Source organism: Aethalodelphis obliquidens, unplaced genomic scaffold, assembly GCF_003676395.1.
Source record: "Aethalodelphis obliquidens isolate GAN/ISIS:26980383/991018 unplaced genomic scaffold, ASM367639v1 scaffold11, whole genome shotgun sequence".
Taxonomy (NCBI): Eukaryota; Metazoa; Chordata; class Mammalia; order Artiodactyla; family Delphinidae; genus Aethalodelphis; species Aethalodelphis obliquidens.
Window position 1 is genome coordinate 38030512 of NW_020837955.1, and position 20454 is coordinate 38050965.

General features: G+C 47.3%; 1 protein-coding gene across 1 annotated transcript; it reads right to left on the reverse strand.

The window, feature by feature from the left end:
- Positions 1 to 15250: 15250 nt before the first annotated feature.
- Positions 15251 to 19062, reverse strand: NKX1-2 (NK1 homeobox 2). The gene is made up of 2 exons (XM_027112876.1): positions 18685 to 19062; positions 15251 to 16908 (listed from the first exon to the last, which is right to left on the reverse strand). Exons 1-2 carry the CDS (start codon positions 18893 to 18895, stop codon positions 16181 to 16183), a joined length of 939 nt encoding a protein of 312 aa, XP_026968677.1. The 5' UTR covers positions 18896 to 19062; the 3' UTR covers positions 15251 to 16180.
- Between the last annotated feature and the right edge of the window lie 1392 nt (positions 19063 to 20454).

Here is a 20454-nt window from a genome sequence, read left to right on the forward strand (position 1 = left end):
CACGCGGGCTCAGTAGTTGTGGCTTGTGGGCTCTACAGTGCAGGCTCAGTAGTTGTGGCGCATGGGCTGAGTTGCTCCGCGGCATGTGGGATCTTCCTGGACCAGGGCTCGAACCCGTGTCCTCTGCATTGGCAGATGGATTCTTAACCACTGCACCACCTGGGAAGCCCCAGTCTACAGCATTTTTGTTAAATATTGGAAACAGAGCTGGGAGTGAGAAAACGACTTACCCAGGGTTATCCCACAGGTGAGGGGCAGCCCAGTCCTGTGTGCCACCCCCCTTCTCTGAGGGTGATCACAGACAGCTGCAGGGACAGAAGTGCACATCAGCACCGTGTTCCATAAGACCGCCCTGATCAGTCAGGGTTCCAACTGGAAACAGGTGGCACACTCCAAAATGGAAAATTGAGGTGTATTTGTTACAGGAATTATTTAAGTGTAAACCACAAGAGGTAGAGAAGTAACCCGGGGCTAGTGCACCAGGGAAGACCATTGTCAACCCTAGGCTTAAAGGGAGCTGTTTTCAGAACCCAAAGACAAAAAGAAAGGAGAGGCCACCTGCCTGGGCAATGGTCATCAGTGACCTCCAGGAACGGGAGCTGGGGTGAGGAAGATCCTGACCTCCCATCTCCTGCCAGGGTTCTCTATGGACTGAGCCCATTAGGAAGCCAGAGACCTAAGGAGCCCTATGAGGGCAGTCCCTGCAGGGCAGCCTCCTGGGACGCAGGCAGGGTAGGGAAGGGTGGGGAGTAGATGGGGTAGGAGGACAAATGGAACTCATTCAACACAGAGAACCAGCTAAGATAAGCCTTAGCCAAGTAGAAAGGAAAGTCAAAGCTATATGGAAGGGCTGGAAAATGTGTGGGCACAAGGCCAAGCTGTAAACATCAGAGCCCATGTCTACAGATGTCTAGAGCAACGCACCAAAAGGGATTCAGTCCTCTGTGGCTCCATCTGCCTTAGACCAAGGTCAGTTATTCTGATTGTTATGGCCATGCCCTCTCTAGAGCGCATTGAGAGTAGGACTTTGCCTTTTAGTTTGTTGATGTGCCTCCATAACCCTGAATACAACGTGATTAATTTCTTGGAAGTTAGGTCCTTGCGCTCACAGGATCAGAGAGGAATTGTTTCTCCATGGTCCTGCCTTACAAATCTGGGCAGGTGTGTCAAGCCAAGCCCAGCTCTTGGAACACTTACAGAGAGCCCAGGAATCCCCAGTTTGGCCTTGGCAAGTAGGAACAGGTGCTTCTGAATTCATGAAGGGGACATGACACCCAAGATCTGAGTAACATCAAAATGTGTTGCAATGCCTTTTGGACTTACAGATAAGGTGCTCTTTAACTAAAACCTTTTCATAGGCCAGAAACTGCTTAGAATGTCTGGGTTTTATCTCTTCTCTCTTATCAGAAAAACAGAGGTACAGACAGCATGAAATACTTTATGGTTTTTCTAGCTGGTTGAAAAATAACTAGCAGTTGTTTTTCAGCTTAATGTGCCCTTGGAGACCTAGACTTGAAAGCAGCTTGTTTTCAAACAAGAAACAGAGCTGCTCTGTTTGTATGCATTTTATTTATAGTCTAGAAACACGTAAAGACAGAGCATACATTACAAAGATTGTTGAGCTTCTGAAACTACTTATAGATTCAAGTTATTAATTATATGGGAACAATAAAACTGGATGATATAAAGACTGACCCCATCACAGATATCCAACACCTAAATTAGTTTATTTAGTTCATTCAACAAATGTTCCTTGAGTGCCTACATGCCTGACCCTGCAAGGGGTTTCACATCAGGCAAGAGTATGTGGGTCTCTTTAGTAGGAGGGAGAAGTTCAGGAAATGCTCCTTCAACAGGTATGAACTGAAGTCTTGCAACTTTGACCGTCTGAAAAACTGCAACTACACAAAAAAGGAAAGAATTCATTTTCTTATACAGGCAACTCTCAATTATTCAGTGACCAGAAAAGCAATTTATGGATTATGCCAGCCTCTTGCTTTCCATCACTTCCTCTATTGCCCAATTTGTTTTTACTTGTCATTAGCGTAGCCTAAGTGTAGGTGGACTTGAAATGATTAAAAAGGAAAATCCACACTGACGGTCAAGGAGAAAGTCTTGTAATGAGACTCAGAAGATGTTTGGTGATTTTTACCCAGCAGAAGAAACATTTTTCCCCAGATTATATTCACCCTAAAAGATGTCTTCCAACAGAAGACTTGGCAATATACATAGCTCACGCCTCCTGCTGTCGCTGCACTGAGCCAAGGCAGGCATTTAAATCTGGAGGAGAGGGACTTCCCTGGCGGTCCAGTGGTTAAGACTTCCCCTTCCAATGCAGAGGGTGCGGGTTCGATTCCTGGTCAGGGAGCTAAGATGCCACATGCCTCACAGCCAAAAAACCAAAACATAAAACAGAAGCAATATTGTAACAAATTCAATAAAGACTTTCAAAATGGTCCACAACAACAACAAAAAAAATCTTAAAAAAAAAAATCTGGAGGAGAGTAAACCTCCTTACCTCCAGAATGGCAGGGATCTGGCAGGAGCAGGGTAAGCAAAATAGTGAGAAAAGTTAAAGAAGGATATACCTGGTAAATGTTCTGAACTTAAATCTGAACTGGGGACAATAGGCAGAGATTCAGAAATTGTGCAGTTAAAATACTGGTTCTGCTACGAGGATATGCCTGCTAGGGGCACTTATTTTCTCTCGTCCGTAGCTGAATTCCACCTAAGACCTCCAGCTGCAGTTTCTATCTATCCCCACATGATACCTTCCCTGACTCCCCAGGTCAAAAGAGTCCCCCCTCACCCTCAGCACTGCCTGTCCACCTGTCACAGAGCTGCCTGCAGTCATTGTTTGACTACTGTATATTTCTAGCTCTGTCTATGTCTTATCTTCCCACCCAGACTATAAATTCTTTTTTTTTTTTGGCCATGCCACGTGGCATGCAGGATCTTAGTTCCTCAACCAGGGATCCAACCCATGGCCCCTGCAATGGAAGCGTGGAGTCTAACCACTGGGCCACTGGGAAAGTCCCCAGACTATAAGTTCTTGAAGCTACCTTGCAGCATGTCTTGCAGGACTTTTAGAGCCTTCCAGAACCCATCTCCATGTTGCTTTTAGTAGGAATTATTATTCTACACTTGCCCCAACTCATCTTTATTCCCCAGGGCAGGAATTAGAGGCAGAGTAGAGGCAGGCCTACAATCCTGAGATTCTAAAAGCCTAGATGGCAAAGCCCTTTCCACTCTTAGAATAATAACAGCCATTCAAAACCCCAGAAGCTTGGATTGAAAGAAGGATACTTCAAACCATTATTGTCCATTAACACCTTGCTACTTGTCCAAACGCTGAAGGATTGTCACCTGGGCCTGATAAGTTTATAAAGTTATGTGCTAGAGAAAAGGGGATGGACCGAGTCTTAGCGCAAGGCATGAGATTGGGAACAGAGCTGAGTCCAGAAGGGGAGGATCCTCTGAGAGGATCTTTGGGGTTAGTGGCTGCAGATGGAGGATACTGCATGCCTGGGAGCCTGAGCAGGGGAAGAGAACAGAAAATACCAGAAGAGGGATTTGGGTGAACCAGGTCAACTCGGTGAAGGGTATTTAAATCAACTCAGTAGCAAATATTTTAAAAGAGACTCAATTCACGGGGCTAAAAAGTCAGCTAATTATCAATACTGAGACATAATAAGTAAGTTATTTTGAAGATATGAATTAGAGATATAAGTGCAAAATAGAGCTGAAGAGTTTTTTTTTTAATAAATGTATTTATTTATTTTTGGCTGCATTGGGTCCTCGTTGCTGCACGCGGGCTTTCTCTGGTTGTGGCGAGTGGGGCCTACTCTTCATTGCGGTGCGCGGGCTTCTCATTTTGGTGGCTTTTCTTGTTGCGGAGCACGGGCTCTAGGTGCGCGGGCTTCAGTAGTTGTGGCTCGCGGGATCTAGAGCGCAGGCTCAGTAGTTGTGGTGCACGGGCGTAGTTGCTCCATGGCATATGGGATCTTCCATAGACCAGGGCTCGAACCCGTGTTCACTGCATTGGCAGGCAGATTGTTAACCACTGGGCCACGAGGGAAGCCCAGACCTGAAGAGTCTTAAAGATCTAAGCTAGCACTTTTAAGGACAGAGAAATCCAAGATTCCAAGGTAAAGGGCCCCAGCCAGTTGCAACATAGGTGATGGGACAGCCAAGAAGCCAACTGTTCACCCCATCATGTGTTGTGTTTGACACTTAATCAGAAGTAAGAATTTTAACTAAGAATAAAAAAAGTTAAAGTAAAAATTTTTGACAAAAAATTAAGTAGTGAATTAGCAGCAGCGTTTATTTGGAAAATACATTGCTCATTAATTAAAAAATAAGATAATAGAAACCTCAAGTATTAGCTAAACATTTACATCCTTATCTATTCAGATACTAAGAAGTTCAGTGTATTTTGCAATTTTCCTTTTTTATTGATTCCATGGAGGCCAACTAAGTGTGAGCTTTGATAACTTTTATTACTTCTCTTTTGAAAACTTTAATTTTGACTCTTTTTAGTTGGACTACAGAAAACAACAACAATGGGACTTCCCTGGTGGTCCAGTGGTTAAGACTTCATGCTCCCAATGCAAGGGGCCTGGGTTCAATCCCTGGTCCAGGAACTAGATCCCTCATGCCACAAGAATATTTTTTATTTTATTTATTTTTTTAAATTTAATCTTATTTATTTTTTATACAGCAGGTCCTTATTAGTCATCAGTTTTATACACATCAGTGTGTACATGTCAATCTCAATCTCCCAATTCATCACACCACCACCACCCCCGCCACTTTCCGCACTTGGTGTCCATACATTTGTTCTCTACATCTGTGTCTCTATTGCTGCCCTGCAAACCGGTTCATCTGTACCATTTTTCTAGGTTCCACATATATGCATTAATATACAATATTTGTTTTTCTCTTTCTGACTTACTTCACTCTGTATGACAGTCTCTAGATCCATCCACATCTCTACAAATGACCCAATTTTGTTCCTTTTTATGGCTGAGTAATATTCCATTGTGTATATGTACCACATCTATTTTTTTAAAAAAGAAAGAAAACGACTCCCACCCCTGCAGAAAACCTGATGTATTAATTGAAAATAATTTAAACTTTTCTCCTAACATTGTTGACGTAAATACATGTAATTTTAAGATTTTTTAAATTTCAAAGTTAAATGTTATTAAATAAATATATGAGAATATATTATAAAATCATTTCATCTTTGTCGAAGACACTTTGTTTTGCTCTGAATTCTGCCAAGAGTTGTTCACATATTGGAAAGTCAAGTCACAGACAGCAATGCCAGTCTGGTATTTGAGTTACCAGTATGCTTTGTGTTTGTGGCTGTCACATCCTTAATAGTGGTATATGGTCCTTCCCTTCTCTTTTGACCTGGATTCTCCTCCAAAAGGACTGTAGTGATAAAGATGAATTAAGTCTTTAAATTAGGGATGAGAGATTATATTTTGCCCTGACACCTCAAGTTTGACTTAGTTCATTGACTGAACAAATTACTTCTGTTTTCTGATATCTGTATTAATTTAAATATAGATTAAAGCACCAGAAGATGTCTACGATCTTGGTCTCCCCATTTTTAATTTAATTTGAACTATTTATGTAGTGCCTCCTAATTCCAAAACACTGTGCAGAGTTCTGACAGAATCAAGAGATTCAATAAAATGTAGCTCCTGACTTCAGGGGGTGTGAGTCTGACTGTGATCAATGTTCTAATGAACTTGTTAGAGCACCTAGCATCCAGACCATATAGTGGCTAAGATGCAGGCGTTGGAATCCGACAACCCAGAAGTCATTCCTAACTCCACTGATCCTTACCTGGGTAACCGGAGACCCTGTGGCTCACTTACTCACCTTGTAAAATGGGTTATCTAGAGGATCACTGATAGATGTGGCACTCAAACATCCAGCCACTTCTAAGCCACATGGCAGCTCAGTGTCTCGTAGCATTATTATTTTTATTTACAATAAGGAGTAAAGGTTCTTTTCCAAGTCATCGTGATCATCATCTGGCCTTGAATCTCCCCTCTTCTACAGATTCCTATTGAGATCTAAGTAAATCATATATTACACTTAGAAGGCTAGAAAAGCGTTGATTGAAAATGCAAGAATATTTTATCACTGGGATCTACTGAAGTAAATTTTACTTAGAAAAGGCAACTATTTTTTTTACTGCTACCTGTTCCCATTCTGGCCCTATGCCTCTCCCTGGAGTTTGGGAAGCCCTGTTGGGCTAGATTATATGTGATGAACTTCACTCTGAACTGGCCTTCTTCTGGTCGATAAACAAGCTTTGGTAACACCTTCCCACATGTGTTAATTTTCTAAAAGAAAGCTTGAGATAAATCCAGGATAGTAAGTAGCCCAGTGCCCCACTGGGCAGATGGTCAAAAGAGAGCTGCCATTCTCCCTTTAATATCCAAAGATTGATACTAGAAGGAACTTTGGAAACATCTGAATTACAAGTATCTGTAGAACTACTTTCCTCTCTGACATTTTCTCCCCCAAGCAACTTCTTTTTGTTTTGTAAATAGTTAATACATTTACTTCATTTACAAATCAAAACAAATTAAAAAGTACACACTGAGAAGACTTCTTCCTACCCCAAGCCCATCTAGCTTTTGTCACCACCAAGGGCAGCCCTTCACATTAGCATCTTGTTTATCTTTCCAATGATTCTTCATGCAATAGAAGTAAATATAAAAACATGGGGTTTCCCTGGTGGTCCAGTGGTTAAGAATCCGCCTTCCAATGCAGGGGACACGGGTTCGATCTAAGAGCCCACATGCAGAGGGGGAACTAAGACCAGCAACTAAGACCCGACACAGCCAAATAAATATAAAAAAAAATAAAAATTAAAAAAAATGTCATTATTTCCTCTACTTTATAACAACTGAGACAGCAGGTTGTATGTACTCTTTGTACCTTGCCTCTTAATATGCCCTGGAGCTCTCTCTGTGTCAATATGGAGAGATCACCCTCATTCTTTTGTTTATACCTGCATTAATAGCCCCATATTACTGGACACTTGGATTATTTCCAATCTTTTGGTATTGCAAACAGTGTCACAATAGAGAACCTTATCTCTGACATTTCGTGACTTTGTAAGATAAAGTCCTGGGAGTGAGATTGCTGGGTCAGAGGACTGGCCTACATTTCCAGTTTCAAGGCTAAGACTTCTAAATCCAGGGCTCGGGGGAGAGTAAATGAAGCAGACTACTCAGTTTGTGCCTGTGGACTGGCCAGTCTCTGCAATGAAATGGTGCAGAAATTGCGAGAAGTGAGAAAACTTAGAGCAATCTTCCATTGCTGTGTCATCCAAGTACATAATCATTTTTCCAAGTAGTTGAGTTTTACCGATTTTATCTGTCTGTGATGACTGGAAAGAAAAATGACTTCTGTGACTATGCAAAATCACCAATAGCTTTTTTTTTTTTTTTTGCCGTACGCGGGCCTCTCACTGTTGTGGCCTCTCCCGTTGCGGAGCACAGGCTCCGGACGCGCAGGCCCAGCCGCTCCGCGGCATGTGGGATCTTCCCGGACCGGGGCACGAACCCGTATCCCCTGCATCGGCAGGCAGACTCTCAACCACTGTGCCACCAGGGAAGCCCAACCAATAGCTTCTTTATTATGAGATTTCCTTTCAAATCATTTTAAATTCAGTAAAGTTTATTATCCAAACTTCTGAAAAAGTTGAAAAATAGGACTACCCCTAAACATGAAAGAGTAAAACAAATTAGACTAAACAAGAAGTGAAAACATAGCTCAATCATTTTACAGCAGTTCTACGCAAAAACTGGGTTCACCTCTTAGGGGGTTTTGAGCCCAAAGACCTACCGAAGCTGAAGATCGGGAGAAGGAAGGATTTATTACTTGCAGCAAATGAGAACACTGGGCATCTTTCCCAAATCACTGTGTTCCTGAACAGCAACATTGGGGGTTTTAAGCTAAGGGTACATGCATATTCATGAAGGGGCCTGAGCAGTATGTGCATATTCATGAAGGGGCTTGAGTAGAGGAGGATTCAGCTTACAATTGGGGCAAAGGTCTACAGTCTAAACTTTAGTCCTGAGGGTCAGAAAAGGTCAACATCATCATTCCCTGGCTTCTGACCAGTCTGGGGTCTTAGCAAGTAGATAACCATCCTCCACCTGGATGGGGGCCTTGGTTCCCACAGAACAACTCAAAGATATGTATTAGATTGTTACGTATATCCCTTGAGGAGGAACTAGGACTCTGTTTTATTACTGCACTATTGTTGCTTGACTGCTTTTCTTCTGTTCTTGCTTTCCTTTGTTCCCTTAAGATCATTAATTACTAAGACCTGTTCAAGGAGAAGCATTGTGGCCAGGCTTAGGTGACAAAACGGTTTAGGTCAGAATGGCTTCTCTTATGTCAAAAAGCTGTATCTGGTTCTTTTCCTCTGGGGACCCCCTACCCTATCTGCCTACAGAATTGGTAGAATACCAACATATTCCGATGTGAGAGATATAAGACCTACAAAATATGTGGAAGAACTGCCAGAGACAGGGGCTGGCGGGTGCAGGGGGGAGGGTCTCCCAGATGAAACAAGTAGAAAATGATACAATATAAAATGTAGTAGGTGCCAAGTGATACGGTGAGGCCTCACCTTTTTACAAAAGGATCTGGCCACCCAGGCAGAAAAGCAGTGTATCAGGAATCATCCTGTCTGCCAGGACACCAATCTCCAAAAAGTGGGAAGGAGATGTAAGATGAAATAGAGATATGCAGGAAGAAAATGTTATAGATTCTATTTAATTTTATCATCTCATCCTTTTATTATTTTTTAAAATATTTATTTATTTATTTCGTTGTGCTGGGTCTTAGTTGTGGCAGGCAACCTCCTCAGTTGCGGCTCCAGGGCTCCTTAGTTGTGGCATGTGAACTCTTAGTTGCGGTATGCATGTGGGATCTAGATCGAACCCCCGGGCCCCCTGCATTGGGAGTATGGAATCTTTTTTTTTTTTTTTTTTTTGGTACGCGGGCCTCTCACTGTTGGGCCTCTCCCATTGCGGAGCACAGGCTCAGGACGCGCAGGCTCAGCGACCATGGCTCACGGGCCCAGCCACTCCGCAGCACGTGGGATCTTCCCGGACCGGGGCACGAACCCGCGTCCCCTGCATCGGCAGGCGGACTCTCAACAACTGCAAAGCCCGGATAAGGCGTATTTAAAAGGATAAGATAGGACACAGTGGTGCAGTGGTTAAGACTCCGTACTCCCAGGCTTCCCTGGTAGCGCAGTTGTTGAGAGTCCGCCTGCCGATGCAGGGGACGCGGGTTCGTGCCCCGGTCCGGGAAGATCCCACGTGCTGCGGAGTGGCTGGGCCCGTGAGCCATGGTCGCTGAGCCTGCGCGTCCTGAGCCTGTGCTCCGCAATGGGAGAGGCCACAACAGTGAGAGGCCCGCGTACCAAAAAAAAAAAAAAAAGGGGGCCTTCCTGTTTTGACTCCACAGACCAGTGTAGTCATAGGAAAGGAAGGGAATACGCACACTGTAATTGTCCCTGTGCCTGGGACCTCGTTTGCCTTAATAAATTCCCATCACCGGAACAGTTGTTGGCACAGAATGAGTGCTCAGTACACCGTGTGGCAGGAAGGAAGGTGGAGAGGGAGGGAAGAAGGAACCGTGGATACCCTTTCAAGACTGACACTTGACCTGTAAATACAAAATGCCAAACAGCTCTCAGATCATTTAAAAATATTTTTTAAACCAAATATTTCATATGTTTGATGGCCCCATGTACAACTTAAATCACCCTAGAGTTATTAGGCCCTGGTTTCAGGTTCTGCTTTCTTCTTACTAGCTGTGTGACCTTGGGCAAGTCACATAACCTCAATGAGTCACAGTTTCTAAGGTAATATGGGTGATCTTGGGCAAGTCACCTCCTCTCTAAGATTCAGTTTATTTTACCAGTAAATGGGAGGGTTAACCAGTGGGCAGAAGATCTGATTAGGCACATCACCAAAACAGATACCAAATGGCCAATAGGCATATGAAGACAGAGTCAATGTCATTGCCCATCAGGAAATGAAAATTGAAACATAAATGTGATACTACTACATACCTTCTGGAATCATTGGAATGAAAAAGGTGGTCAGTCCTAAGTGATGGAAGGATGTGGAACACCTGGGACTATTTTTTTTTGTTTTGAATTTAATTTTATTTATTTTTGGCTGCGTTGGGTCTTCGTTGCTGCACGTGGGCTTTCTCTAGTTGTGGTGAGCGGGGACTATTCTTTGTTGCGGTGCGCGGGCTTCTCATTGTGGTGGCTTCTCTTATTGCGGAGCGTGGGCTCTAGGTGCGGGGGCTTCCGTAGTTGTGGCACGTGGGCTCAGTAGTTGTGGTTCACAGGCTCTAGAGTGCAGGCTCAGTAGTTGTGGCGCATGGGCTTAGTTGCTCCACGGCATGTGGGATCTTCCTGGACCAGGGCTCAAACCCGGGTCCCCTGCAATGGCTGGAGGATTCTTAACCACTGTGCCACCAGGGAAGCCACACCTGGAACTCATTCATTTCAGGTGGGAATGTAAATTGCAACAACCGCTGGCAAACTGATGGGCAGTATCTGCTAACGCTAGACCTATGCATACCCAGTAACCCCACTCATAGATGTATTCCTAATGGAAATATGAAGATGTTATTTACCAAAAGACATGTATAAGACTGTTTAATCAAAATGGCCCCAAAGTATCTGATTATCCGTCAACAATAGAATGGATAGGGACTTCCAGTGGTGAAGATTCTGTGCTCCCAAAGCAGGGGACATGGGTTCTATCCCTGGTCGGGGAATTAAGATCCCACATTCTGCACGGCACGGCCAAAAAAGCAGATGAACAAAAAAACAAAAAGTAAGAATGGATAAATTGTAGCAAGTGTATACAGTAATAGGTCATCAGAAATAGGAATAAATAATTTATAACACTATACAACATGGATGGAACTCACAAATGATGTTGCACCAAGAAAGCCAGACACAGGGATACATTCCGTTGGATTCCATTTTTATATTTAAAAGGAAAAAACAGGCACAGCTAATCCATGCTGTTAGAAGTAGGACAGCAGTCACCCTTGGGGAGGGAGGTATGGGAAGGTGACACGGGGGGCCTGGGGTGCTCACAATGTTCTGCTCTTGATCTGGGCGCTGATTACGCAGGTGTTCTGTCTGTGAAGATGCCCAAGCTGTACCCATCCGATATATTCAGTTTCTGTGTTTATTCTACTGCAATAAAATTTTGTAAAGGTGGGGGTTGGCCTAAGTTCAGCATCTTTAATGTCCTTTCCAGCTTCAACTGGGATAATAACTACCTCATTGTGTCAGGCACTGAACTAAGTGCCTTCCACATAGACTCTTGTGCAGTCCTCCGAGCCAGGCACTATGGTGAGGAAACTGAGGCCCAGAGACATGGGGAGCTTGCCAAGTTCATCTGTCGACTGAGGGGTGGAGGTGGCTTTGAACCCAACCAGAGGCCAGGGGCCTTCACCTCGTCCTTGAAAACCACAGCCCAAGGGAACCAGGAGGAGTTAGGTGCAGCAAGAGCAACCCTACTGGGAGTCTCCCACTGGGTGTCTCCCCCTTTGTCTCCACAACCCGGCTCCTCCTGAGTTTTCCTTCTGCTGGAGGGAGAAGGGGGCCTTTCTCTTTCCCTGTTTCTCTTTTCTCTGAATCTGTGTCTTCCCACCTCCCCTTAGACTCTTAGATGCTTCCCTTCAATTGACCATATGGAATTATGTTTTTAAATGTATTTATTATGTATTGAAGAATTTCTATGCTAGCCTACTCATAATTTTAAAAACCTAGTTAAATAGGTTCTTAAGAGTCATTCCTAAAAGAACAAATACACTAAGCTGATCTGTGCCCATAAAATGGTTGGGGGTCTCTCAATGCAAAAATGCTCTCTAATCACTCCTTTAAATAAGGCTCCCTGGCTACATGTTTTCAAGTGGGAATATGAAATGGTAATTTGTTTTAAGTATAGTTGATTTACAATGTTGTGTTAATTTCTGGTATACAACAAAGTGATTCAGAGAGAGAGAGAGAGAGATATACATATATATATATGCTTTTTCATATTCTTTTCCTTAATGGTTTATCACAGGATATTGAATATATTTCCCTGTGATATACAGTAGGACCTTGTTGTTTATGTTTTCTTATACATAGTAGTTTGTATATGGTAATCTCAAATTCCTACTTTATCCCTCCCCCACCCCTGTGGGTCTGTTTCTGGCTTGTAAATAAGTTGATTTTAAAATGATCATTTTTAACATCAGAAATTTATGACCAGTGGATGGCCCAAGTCTGAAAAGTTATCTACCAGACTCTATATGGGGGATTCAGAACTTGTAAAGTAAGGCTAGGAAGTTAATGTCCTGGAAACCTGGTGTTGATTTAATTTGTAGCCACTAATTAAAATTCTGTAAAGATGCTTTGCTTTCACTATGGAAATGGCCTAAATGTGTTTTTGTGTATACTGCCTACAAACGGAGCTACTATGTGTGTATCTAGCAAGGGTCTGAAAAAGATGACTTAAGAAAGTCGTGTTAGGGGGACTTCCCTGGAGGTCCAGTGGTTAAGACTTTGCCTTCCAGTGCAGGGGGTGCAGGTTCAATCCTTGGTTGGGGAGCTAAGCTCCCATATGCCTCGCGGCCAAAAAGCCAAAACATAAAATAGAAGCAATATTGTAACAAATTCAATAAAGACTTTAAAAATGGTCCACATCAAAAAAATCTTAAAAAAAAAAAAAGATTCCAAAGCCACAAAGCAACTGTTAGTGTTCGGTGACCTTCTGCACCGGCTGTCTTTGGGGCTTTGAAATTGATTTTCTTTTCTTTTTTTAAAATATTTATTTATTTATTTATTTATTTTGGGGGGGTTGTGTTGGGTCTTCGTTTCTGCGCATGGGCTTTCTCTAGTTGCATCCAGCGGGGGCTACTCTTCATTGCGGTGCACAGGCTTCTCATTGCGGTGGCTTCTCTTGTTGAGGAGCACAGGCTCTAGGCGCGCCGGCTTCAGTAGTTGTGGCACGAGGGCTCAGAAGTTGTGGCTCGTGGGCTCTAGAGTGTAGGCTCAGTAGTTGTGGCGCACAGGCTTAGTTGCTCCACGGCATGTGGGATCTTCCTGGACCAGGGATCAAACCCATGTCCCCTGCATTGGCAGGCGGATTCTTAACTACTGTGCCACGAGGGAAGCCCCTGAAATTGATTTAAAAAAAAAAAAAAAAAAGTCGTGTTAGGGTAAAGATACCCTCTATTGATGAATGCTAGTTGGTGGGGGGTGGGAATGGGAATACATATATACAACCTCTGATAATTATAAAATTATTTAAAAGCTTTGCTAATAAAGAACAAGAAATAATTAAACAAGAAATTATTACAAACAAAATTTATTAGACAAACACATCAATAGATTGAGTCTAAGCATTTGGTTGGAAAGCCACTGGGCCTTTTAAAGCAGCAGAAGTCCAAAGTCACACACTTCGAGCATTACTCTGTTAAAATCCGAAGAAACAAGAAACGTCAGCAAGTATAGCACTCCATGCTAGTCCATAGATAAGCCTCCCACCTCCCTCCCCAGTCCCTCTCTCCAAATGGAGTCTCCTGTGATTCTGGTACCTGAGAGGAATAGAATGTTTCCCGAGTCTTACAGAAATTCGGATTCTTTGTTACAGAACTTGCCTCTGTGTATTTGAATTGCCTACTGGGATACATGGAATGTTGCTTTTGAGAAACTGAGAAACAGTTACTGAAGAAATGTTTATCGATCTGTAAAGTGAATAAAATAATATTCTCTACTATAGTAACTGCATTTTGAATCTCATCTGGCATCAGTTGTCTTTTAGAAAGTCATAATGCATTGTTTGGGGACACTTTTCTCCTTCAGAATGAAAGGAAAAGAGTCTAATTAACAAATTGTAATTAAATAATACATATTCTCAAATCTTATGAGAGTCCCATGAATGTGAAGTCTTCATTTAATTTGGAAGAAAGGAATATTTTCTCATTCCCAATAATAACTGAAGTAGATATTTCAAGATTATAATAATATCATGTGTTCATAATACCAAACAGCATGCTCTTACTTCACAAGAAGCCATTGATCATTAAATTTAATTATTAATGACACAGGCTACCAAGAAATAGCAAGGAATGGTATCCATATAGATATCACCGGGCGTAAAGTCCTCGAAAAAAAGGTTAGAGTGAAACATACATGACCTAGTTGGGGAGGTCTGGTTTTCTGAGATACGGGCTACAAATCATATCACATAAAAAACTAAAGGAAGGGTATTCCAAACAAAGCCGGCAAGAGAATTTTACAGAACTAATTCTTAAGGGAGATAACAAAAGCAGCAGTTAGAATGCTCATCCGTATATTAAGTTACTGCAGTTGAATCCATCATAAATATGCTTTTTGTTTCCACGGTGGCTTTTTACACCCCAAAATTATTTCTCTTACAGCTCCTAACGACCTTTTGCTTGTTCACCATGCCATCTTGGAGAGTCTGTGTGGAACAGAGTATCTTTCAAGTCAGAATCTTAGATGAAGCTCTAAAAACGTTGAGTTTGTGCTTTAAAAAAGTAGTCCAGGGCTTCCCTGGTGGCGCAGTGGTTGAGAGTTCGCCTGCCGATCCAGGGGACACGGGGTCGTGCCCCGGTCCGGGAAGATCCCACATGCTGCGGAGCGGCTGGGCCCGTGAGCCATGGCCACTGAGCCTGCGCATCCGGAGCCTGTGCTCCGCAACGGGAGAGGCCACAAAAGTGAGACGCCCGCGTACTGCAAAAAATATATATATATATAGTCCAATTCATGACTGCAGCGTGTGCTGGAGGCGCAAACTCTCCCCCGGGTTCGATCACTACTGGGAGCCTAGGATTTGCTGGGACAGACATATTAGCCAAGACTGAAGTTTTACAGTATCAAATACTGCATACCCAAATGGGCAGTCTCATGCATAGACCTCAAGATTTTAGTTGAGCCATTTGTCTCTTTGTTATCTTTATGTCTTTGGGGCCATAGCCGTGGTTTATCAAAGCTGTTCTCAAAACTTGCAGTGGGGGCTTCCCTGGTGGCGCAGTGGTTGAGAGTCCGCCTGCTGATGCGGGGGACACGGGTTCGTGCCCCGGTCCGGGAAGATCATCCCACATGCCGCGGAGCGGCTGGGCCCGTGAGCCATGGCCGCTGAGCCTGCGCGTCCGGAGCCTGTGCTCCGCAACGGGAGAGGCCACAGCAGTGAGAGGCCCGCGTGCCGCAAAAAAAGAAAAGAAAACTTGCAATGATGTGGAAGTGCGTGTACTTCAGCTGGCAAGTCTAGCAATAAAGCTGTTGCATTTCCCAAAAGAACTTCCGGTCTCCTCCGGAAAATCAGGTACACATTTTCTCAGGAATAGCCTGTGGAGAGGCTGTTTGGAATGAGAGTTGCGCCCAAGTCCTAACCTTAAACGAAGACCTAAAAATGTAGAGTATTATGCATTTAAAAAGTAGTCCATTTCACGGCGGCAGTGTGCGCTCACAGACTCAGCTTTCTCCAACTTTGTTCGGTATTTGGAAGGAATCGCTGGGTTTGGGCCAGTAATCGAGTATGAAATGGGAAACAATCAGCTGTGAAAAGGGAAAGCTCCTTACCCTCCGAGTGAGCCACAGCCTTTGAAGATTCCATCCTAGGTGTGAGCAGCTGGAGGGCGGGTCTTGTCTCCCTCTGGACACCATCCCCGCCGCTGGGTTAGCCCCGCGCCGCCGAACACCCAGACCCTCAGAAAGAACCCTTGAACTGAATTAAGCCTGACCGAAAGTGAAGAACAAGGTCCAGAAACGGGAAGGTTTAAGGACAGCCTCCGTCTCCGGACACTTTTAAAGATGGCAGATCCTTGACCCCCTTTAGTGGACCGCGTGAATTCCAGGGTTCAGCTAGGCGGGGAGACGCGCGGCGGGGAGTCGGCAGGCGGCCTCTCCCTGCCCTCTGGCGGCGCCTCCCGGCAGCGGGGAGGGAAGGGGGCGCGCAGACACCCGCGCACCAGGAGGGGGCAGTCCCTGCGCGTTGGCGCCCCTCCGTGGGGTGGGGACCACAAGTCCACGCCAATCACTCGTGAATCCGGACGAAGTGGGGCCCGAGGGGCTCCGGGTTCATAGATGTGGGGCGTAGAAAGGGGTCAGGTAGGAGGGCCCGAGGAAGGGCGCAAAGGAGCCCCTGGCGGCGGCGGCCGTCAGCGGGAAGGAGGCGGCGGCCGGGAAGAGGACGTTGGCCGCCGAGTAGGAGGGGAAAGTCTGGAAAGGATGCGCGGCCGGGCCCAGCTGACCCGGGCTGGCCCCCGCGCCGCCGCTGCCACCGCCGCCGCCGCCCGCCCCCGCCGAAGTCCCAGGCTGGGGCGCGCCAACTCCCGCCTGCGCCGCGCCTTCAGCGCCGGGGTTCTGCTTCTTCCACTTGGTCCTGCGGTTCTGGAACCAAATTTTGACCTGCGTCTCAGTGAGGCTAAGCGATAGCGCGAGGTTCAGGCGCTCGCACACAGACAGGTAGCGCGTGGCCCGGAACTTGTTCTCCAAGGCCACCAGCTGCTCGTACGTAAAGGCGGTGCGCGCGCGCCGCGGCTTGGAGCAGCTGGGCTCTGAGCGCCGGCGCCGGGGCCGCGGGGAGCCCGGCGAGCCCGGGGAGCCCGCGAGGCCGCCCGCGCTGCTCTCTCCCGCCGCCGATGCCGCGGCCCGGGCCTCGGGGGAGCGCGTCCGGGCCTCCTGCAGGCGCACAGTCTGCTCCCGCAGCTGCCGCCGCCCTGCGTCCTCCAAGTCCTCGTCCTCCGCCTCCTCCGCCTCAGAGCCCTCCAGGGGGGACGCCAAGCCGGCGCCTCGGCCCGCAGCATCTAGGGGAGAAGGGGACGGTGATCAGAAGCCCGGAACTACCCGGCCGGTCCTGGTCCCTAGACCTGGCCCTCGTCCTCCCCAGAGCAGGCAGCTCTCTCTGCCCAACCCAGAGCCCAGCCCTGCCCCTCTCCGGAATTGCGCTCCCTGCCCTCACCCCCACGACCGCTCTTAGTTGCAAGCCCTTTCCAGGAGGTGGGAGTTAGCGTTGTAGTGCCCGCTTTCTCTTCACCCACCTACTACCTAGTAGGCGTCCGAGAAGTGTATTTCGAATGAAAGAGTGACACTCCGCATTAAGAAAGAATAACGACCTTATTGGACAACCTTATCGCTGTACATTAAGACATCTATATGTCAAGTGCGTTTGGGGCTGTCTCCCCAGTCCCTAGAAGCCTATTTTGGCCTAGAACTGCCAGCAATTAAAAAAGAAGTTATTAAGCGCCCCCTCCTCCCTTTTAAAGTGAAATTCCCTCTTTCCCATCTTCTTTCTCCTGCCGTGTTAATAGAGTTTCAGATTTGTGCGGGGCCGGATCGATAGATGTCATCTATTAAAGGTAAGTTTTAATCGAACAATATTAGGATCAGACAGGGAAAAGGGGGTTTGAAGTCGGTACCTGCAAGCTGCGGGCAGGAGATATGCAGGCGCCAGTAATAGAATATCGATCATGGGGGTGGGGAAAGGGGAGAGCGGCCCCTGCGAGGGGCGATCCGAACAATTACCAGGCAGACCGCCCAGGCCCAAGCGCAGCGGCCAGAGGCGCCCAGAGCCCCAGACAATCACCGCTAAACTTGGGGAAGGGAAGCGGGGGAGCTGCCGAGACTTCAAGTCTCTCCCTGACCTGAGCCTCCGATCTTTGGCGTCCCTCCAGGGGACCTCGTGCCCGCGCCTCACCCAGCTTGGGTCCTGCTGTTTTTTGTCTTTCCTTTCAGACACAAACTTTCCTGGACCCCTCGTCTGGTGTCCTCCAGAGTTAGGAGTTGTTTTGTTTGTTTGTTTTTGCCGCACGCGGCTTGTGGGATCTCAGTTCCCCCACCAGGGATCGAACCCGTGTCGCCTGCAGTGGAAGGTGGAGTCCTAATCACTGGACCGCCAAGGAATTCCCAGAGTTAGGGGTTAAATCAAAAAGGGTTTTGAGGAGAAAGGACCAACAGCCTCCCGTCACCCCACCCCACTCCGGCCCCAGCCCAGTCAACGATTGGATCTGGGGAGAGTGAGCGTGCGGGGCAGCGGAGTCTCTGCAGCTGTCTCTGGATGGTTGGAAGTGGGCCCTGGGTGCGAAAACCGGACCTCACTGCCTACTAAGACTTAGGACACATGATTCAGCCTCAGCTTCCTCATCCAGAAAATGGAGAGATGATGCTGTCTACCTCGTTAAGGATGCTGTCTACCTCGCAGGTTTCGAAGTTTTTGCTGACTTTTATCTCTGTCTCTAGCCCAGGTCCTGGCACATAGGGGACAATTAAATGCCCAATAAATGAATGAGCCTGGACGAGGTGGGCGCTGGGTAAGAGTTTCCTCTGCGAGTAAATCAGAGCTGGGGTGCTTGCTTGCTTGGCGGGTAAGCAGGGACAGGCTTCGGTGGCAAATCCCTGACCCAGGATGCTGGAGGCCCCCTTTCTGCGTCAATTTAATTATGCGCCTGGTCCTGTGCGCCTTCTCCCCTTGGGGAAGACGCCGCTAAGGGCTACTCACCCGATCCACGGCTCTCCCTCCCACCTTCCCATCGTATCATGTAAGCTGGGGCTTTCCGGGGCCGGAGGCCGCCTCGCATCCTTACCAGGCGTCTCTCGCTGCCGGGCCGGGTCTCGGCTGGAGTCCTTCCTTGCTTCGGCCTCTGCCAAACTTTTCTTGGCTTCCCGGGGAGCAGGGCGCACGGCTGGGAGCGCAGCGCGGGTGAATTTCTGAGGGTCCAGGATGTCCAGAACCGAGAAGGAGATTTTGTGGTGGGAGGGAGCCGCCTTGGCCCCGCCGTCCTGCCATGCCAGCATGCCCGCCGCCCGCGGGCCGGAGGCCGGCGGCGCGGAGTCCGGGATGGCCGCGTTCGGGCTTGCCTTCGGCTGTGGCTCGGCCGCAGTTCTCAGCCGGTAGGAGGGTCGGGACGGCCAAGAGAAGCTGGGGAGGGGGGCGTGGAGAGAGCCGCGGGGGGCTGAGCGCGGATTGGCACTTGGGCTGCCCAGGTCCCCGCCAAGTGCAGGGCGCGCTCGCAGCAGCCCCAAGACTAAGGCTCGGGGACCTCTAGCCTCGGCGAGGGGGCGCCTTGGTGAGTCTGATGCGCGCTCCCGCCGGGACAGCGTCGCCGGCTCAGCGCTCCTCCGCCCAACCTGCGGAAACTCGGGGTGCGCGAGGGAGGGAAGTCCGGACGCTTTCGTCCCAGAGATCCTCCCAATACACCCACCCTGACTTGGGCTACGATTTGCACCCTTCCCCCAGTGCACCCGCCTTTGAATTGGAAATGCAATTGAGGCCAGCACTGATAACTTCAAGGCAACGCTCAGCACATCTCCTGCCTCGCCAGTGAATCACAGCAATGGCCTCAGTCCTGATCACCTCGGATTTAAAAGCCCTCTTGTTCTCACAGTTTACAGTTTACAAAGCCCTTAGACTTGCGCGATCTCGTTTGATCCTCTGAGCATCCCTGTGCGGTGGGCGTGGCCTGGCAAGACTATTATCCCAGCTTTAAGATGAGGAAATTAAGGTTCAAAGATGAGAAGTGACGTTGCCCAGGGTCACTGTTAGTTGGTGACAGAGTCCGGATTCGAACCCAGGGCTTCTTTCCCGGACCATTTTTCTTTTCAGTACGTCCTGCTCGCTGGGAAATAACAAAGAAAGTCCCGCACTGTGTCAGAGGTTTTTTCTTCCACTCTGGAGGTCAGAGGGCAGCAGGGGTTTTGGAGAGATGTCTGAACCCCCACCGAGAGGACTTGCCGCTTTGGAAACCTTGCGGGTTGCGGTCTCAGAGCCAGGTGAGATGCCCTGGTGAGGGCAGGTGAGCCAGGTGAGGGTGGCTGCCCTGGCCTGCAGGGACGCCGAGCACAATGCCTGATGCCCTTCAGGCCTTCTTCAGAGTCACAGGTTTGATCACGTGCACAGATATTGGGTCTCTGGGAATCAGGCTGCATCTTTGACCCTCATCCTCCCCCTAGCCCCAAGAAGAAAAAGGTTAAAAGGTGTTTGCCTGGTTTGGATTTAAGGTCAAAGAACAGAGACAATTGTAAAAGCTTCCATTTGCCCCACCAAGTCCCGTGGGATGGTGTACATCAGTCCTTGGGGAAGCTTCCACCAGCCAGGCCCTTCTTAACATTCTTTTGTTCCCTTTTGTGGTTTGGGGAGAAGTCTGAGCGCTAAGCATTTATCTCAGCGGCAGATTCTGAGGCTTCTACCCCTCTGCCCAGAACTACCTCTAAGGCTGTTGTCCCTTTCTTCCCTGCCCCATGGGGTTTCCAAACAATGACTTGGCAATTAAGATTGTCCGGTCAGGTAGGAGTAGGAAGGGGAGGAGAAACCTTCTCACTGAAGTGTGTGGGGGAGGAGGGAGGGGTGTGTGCTG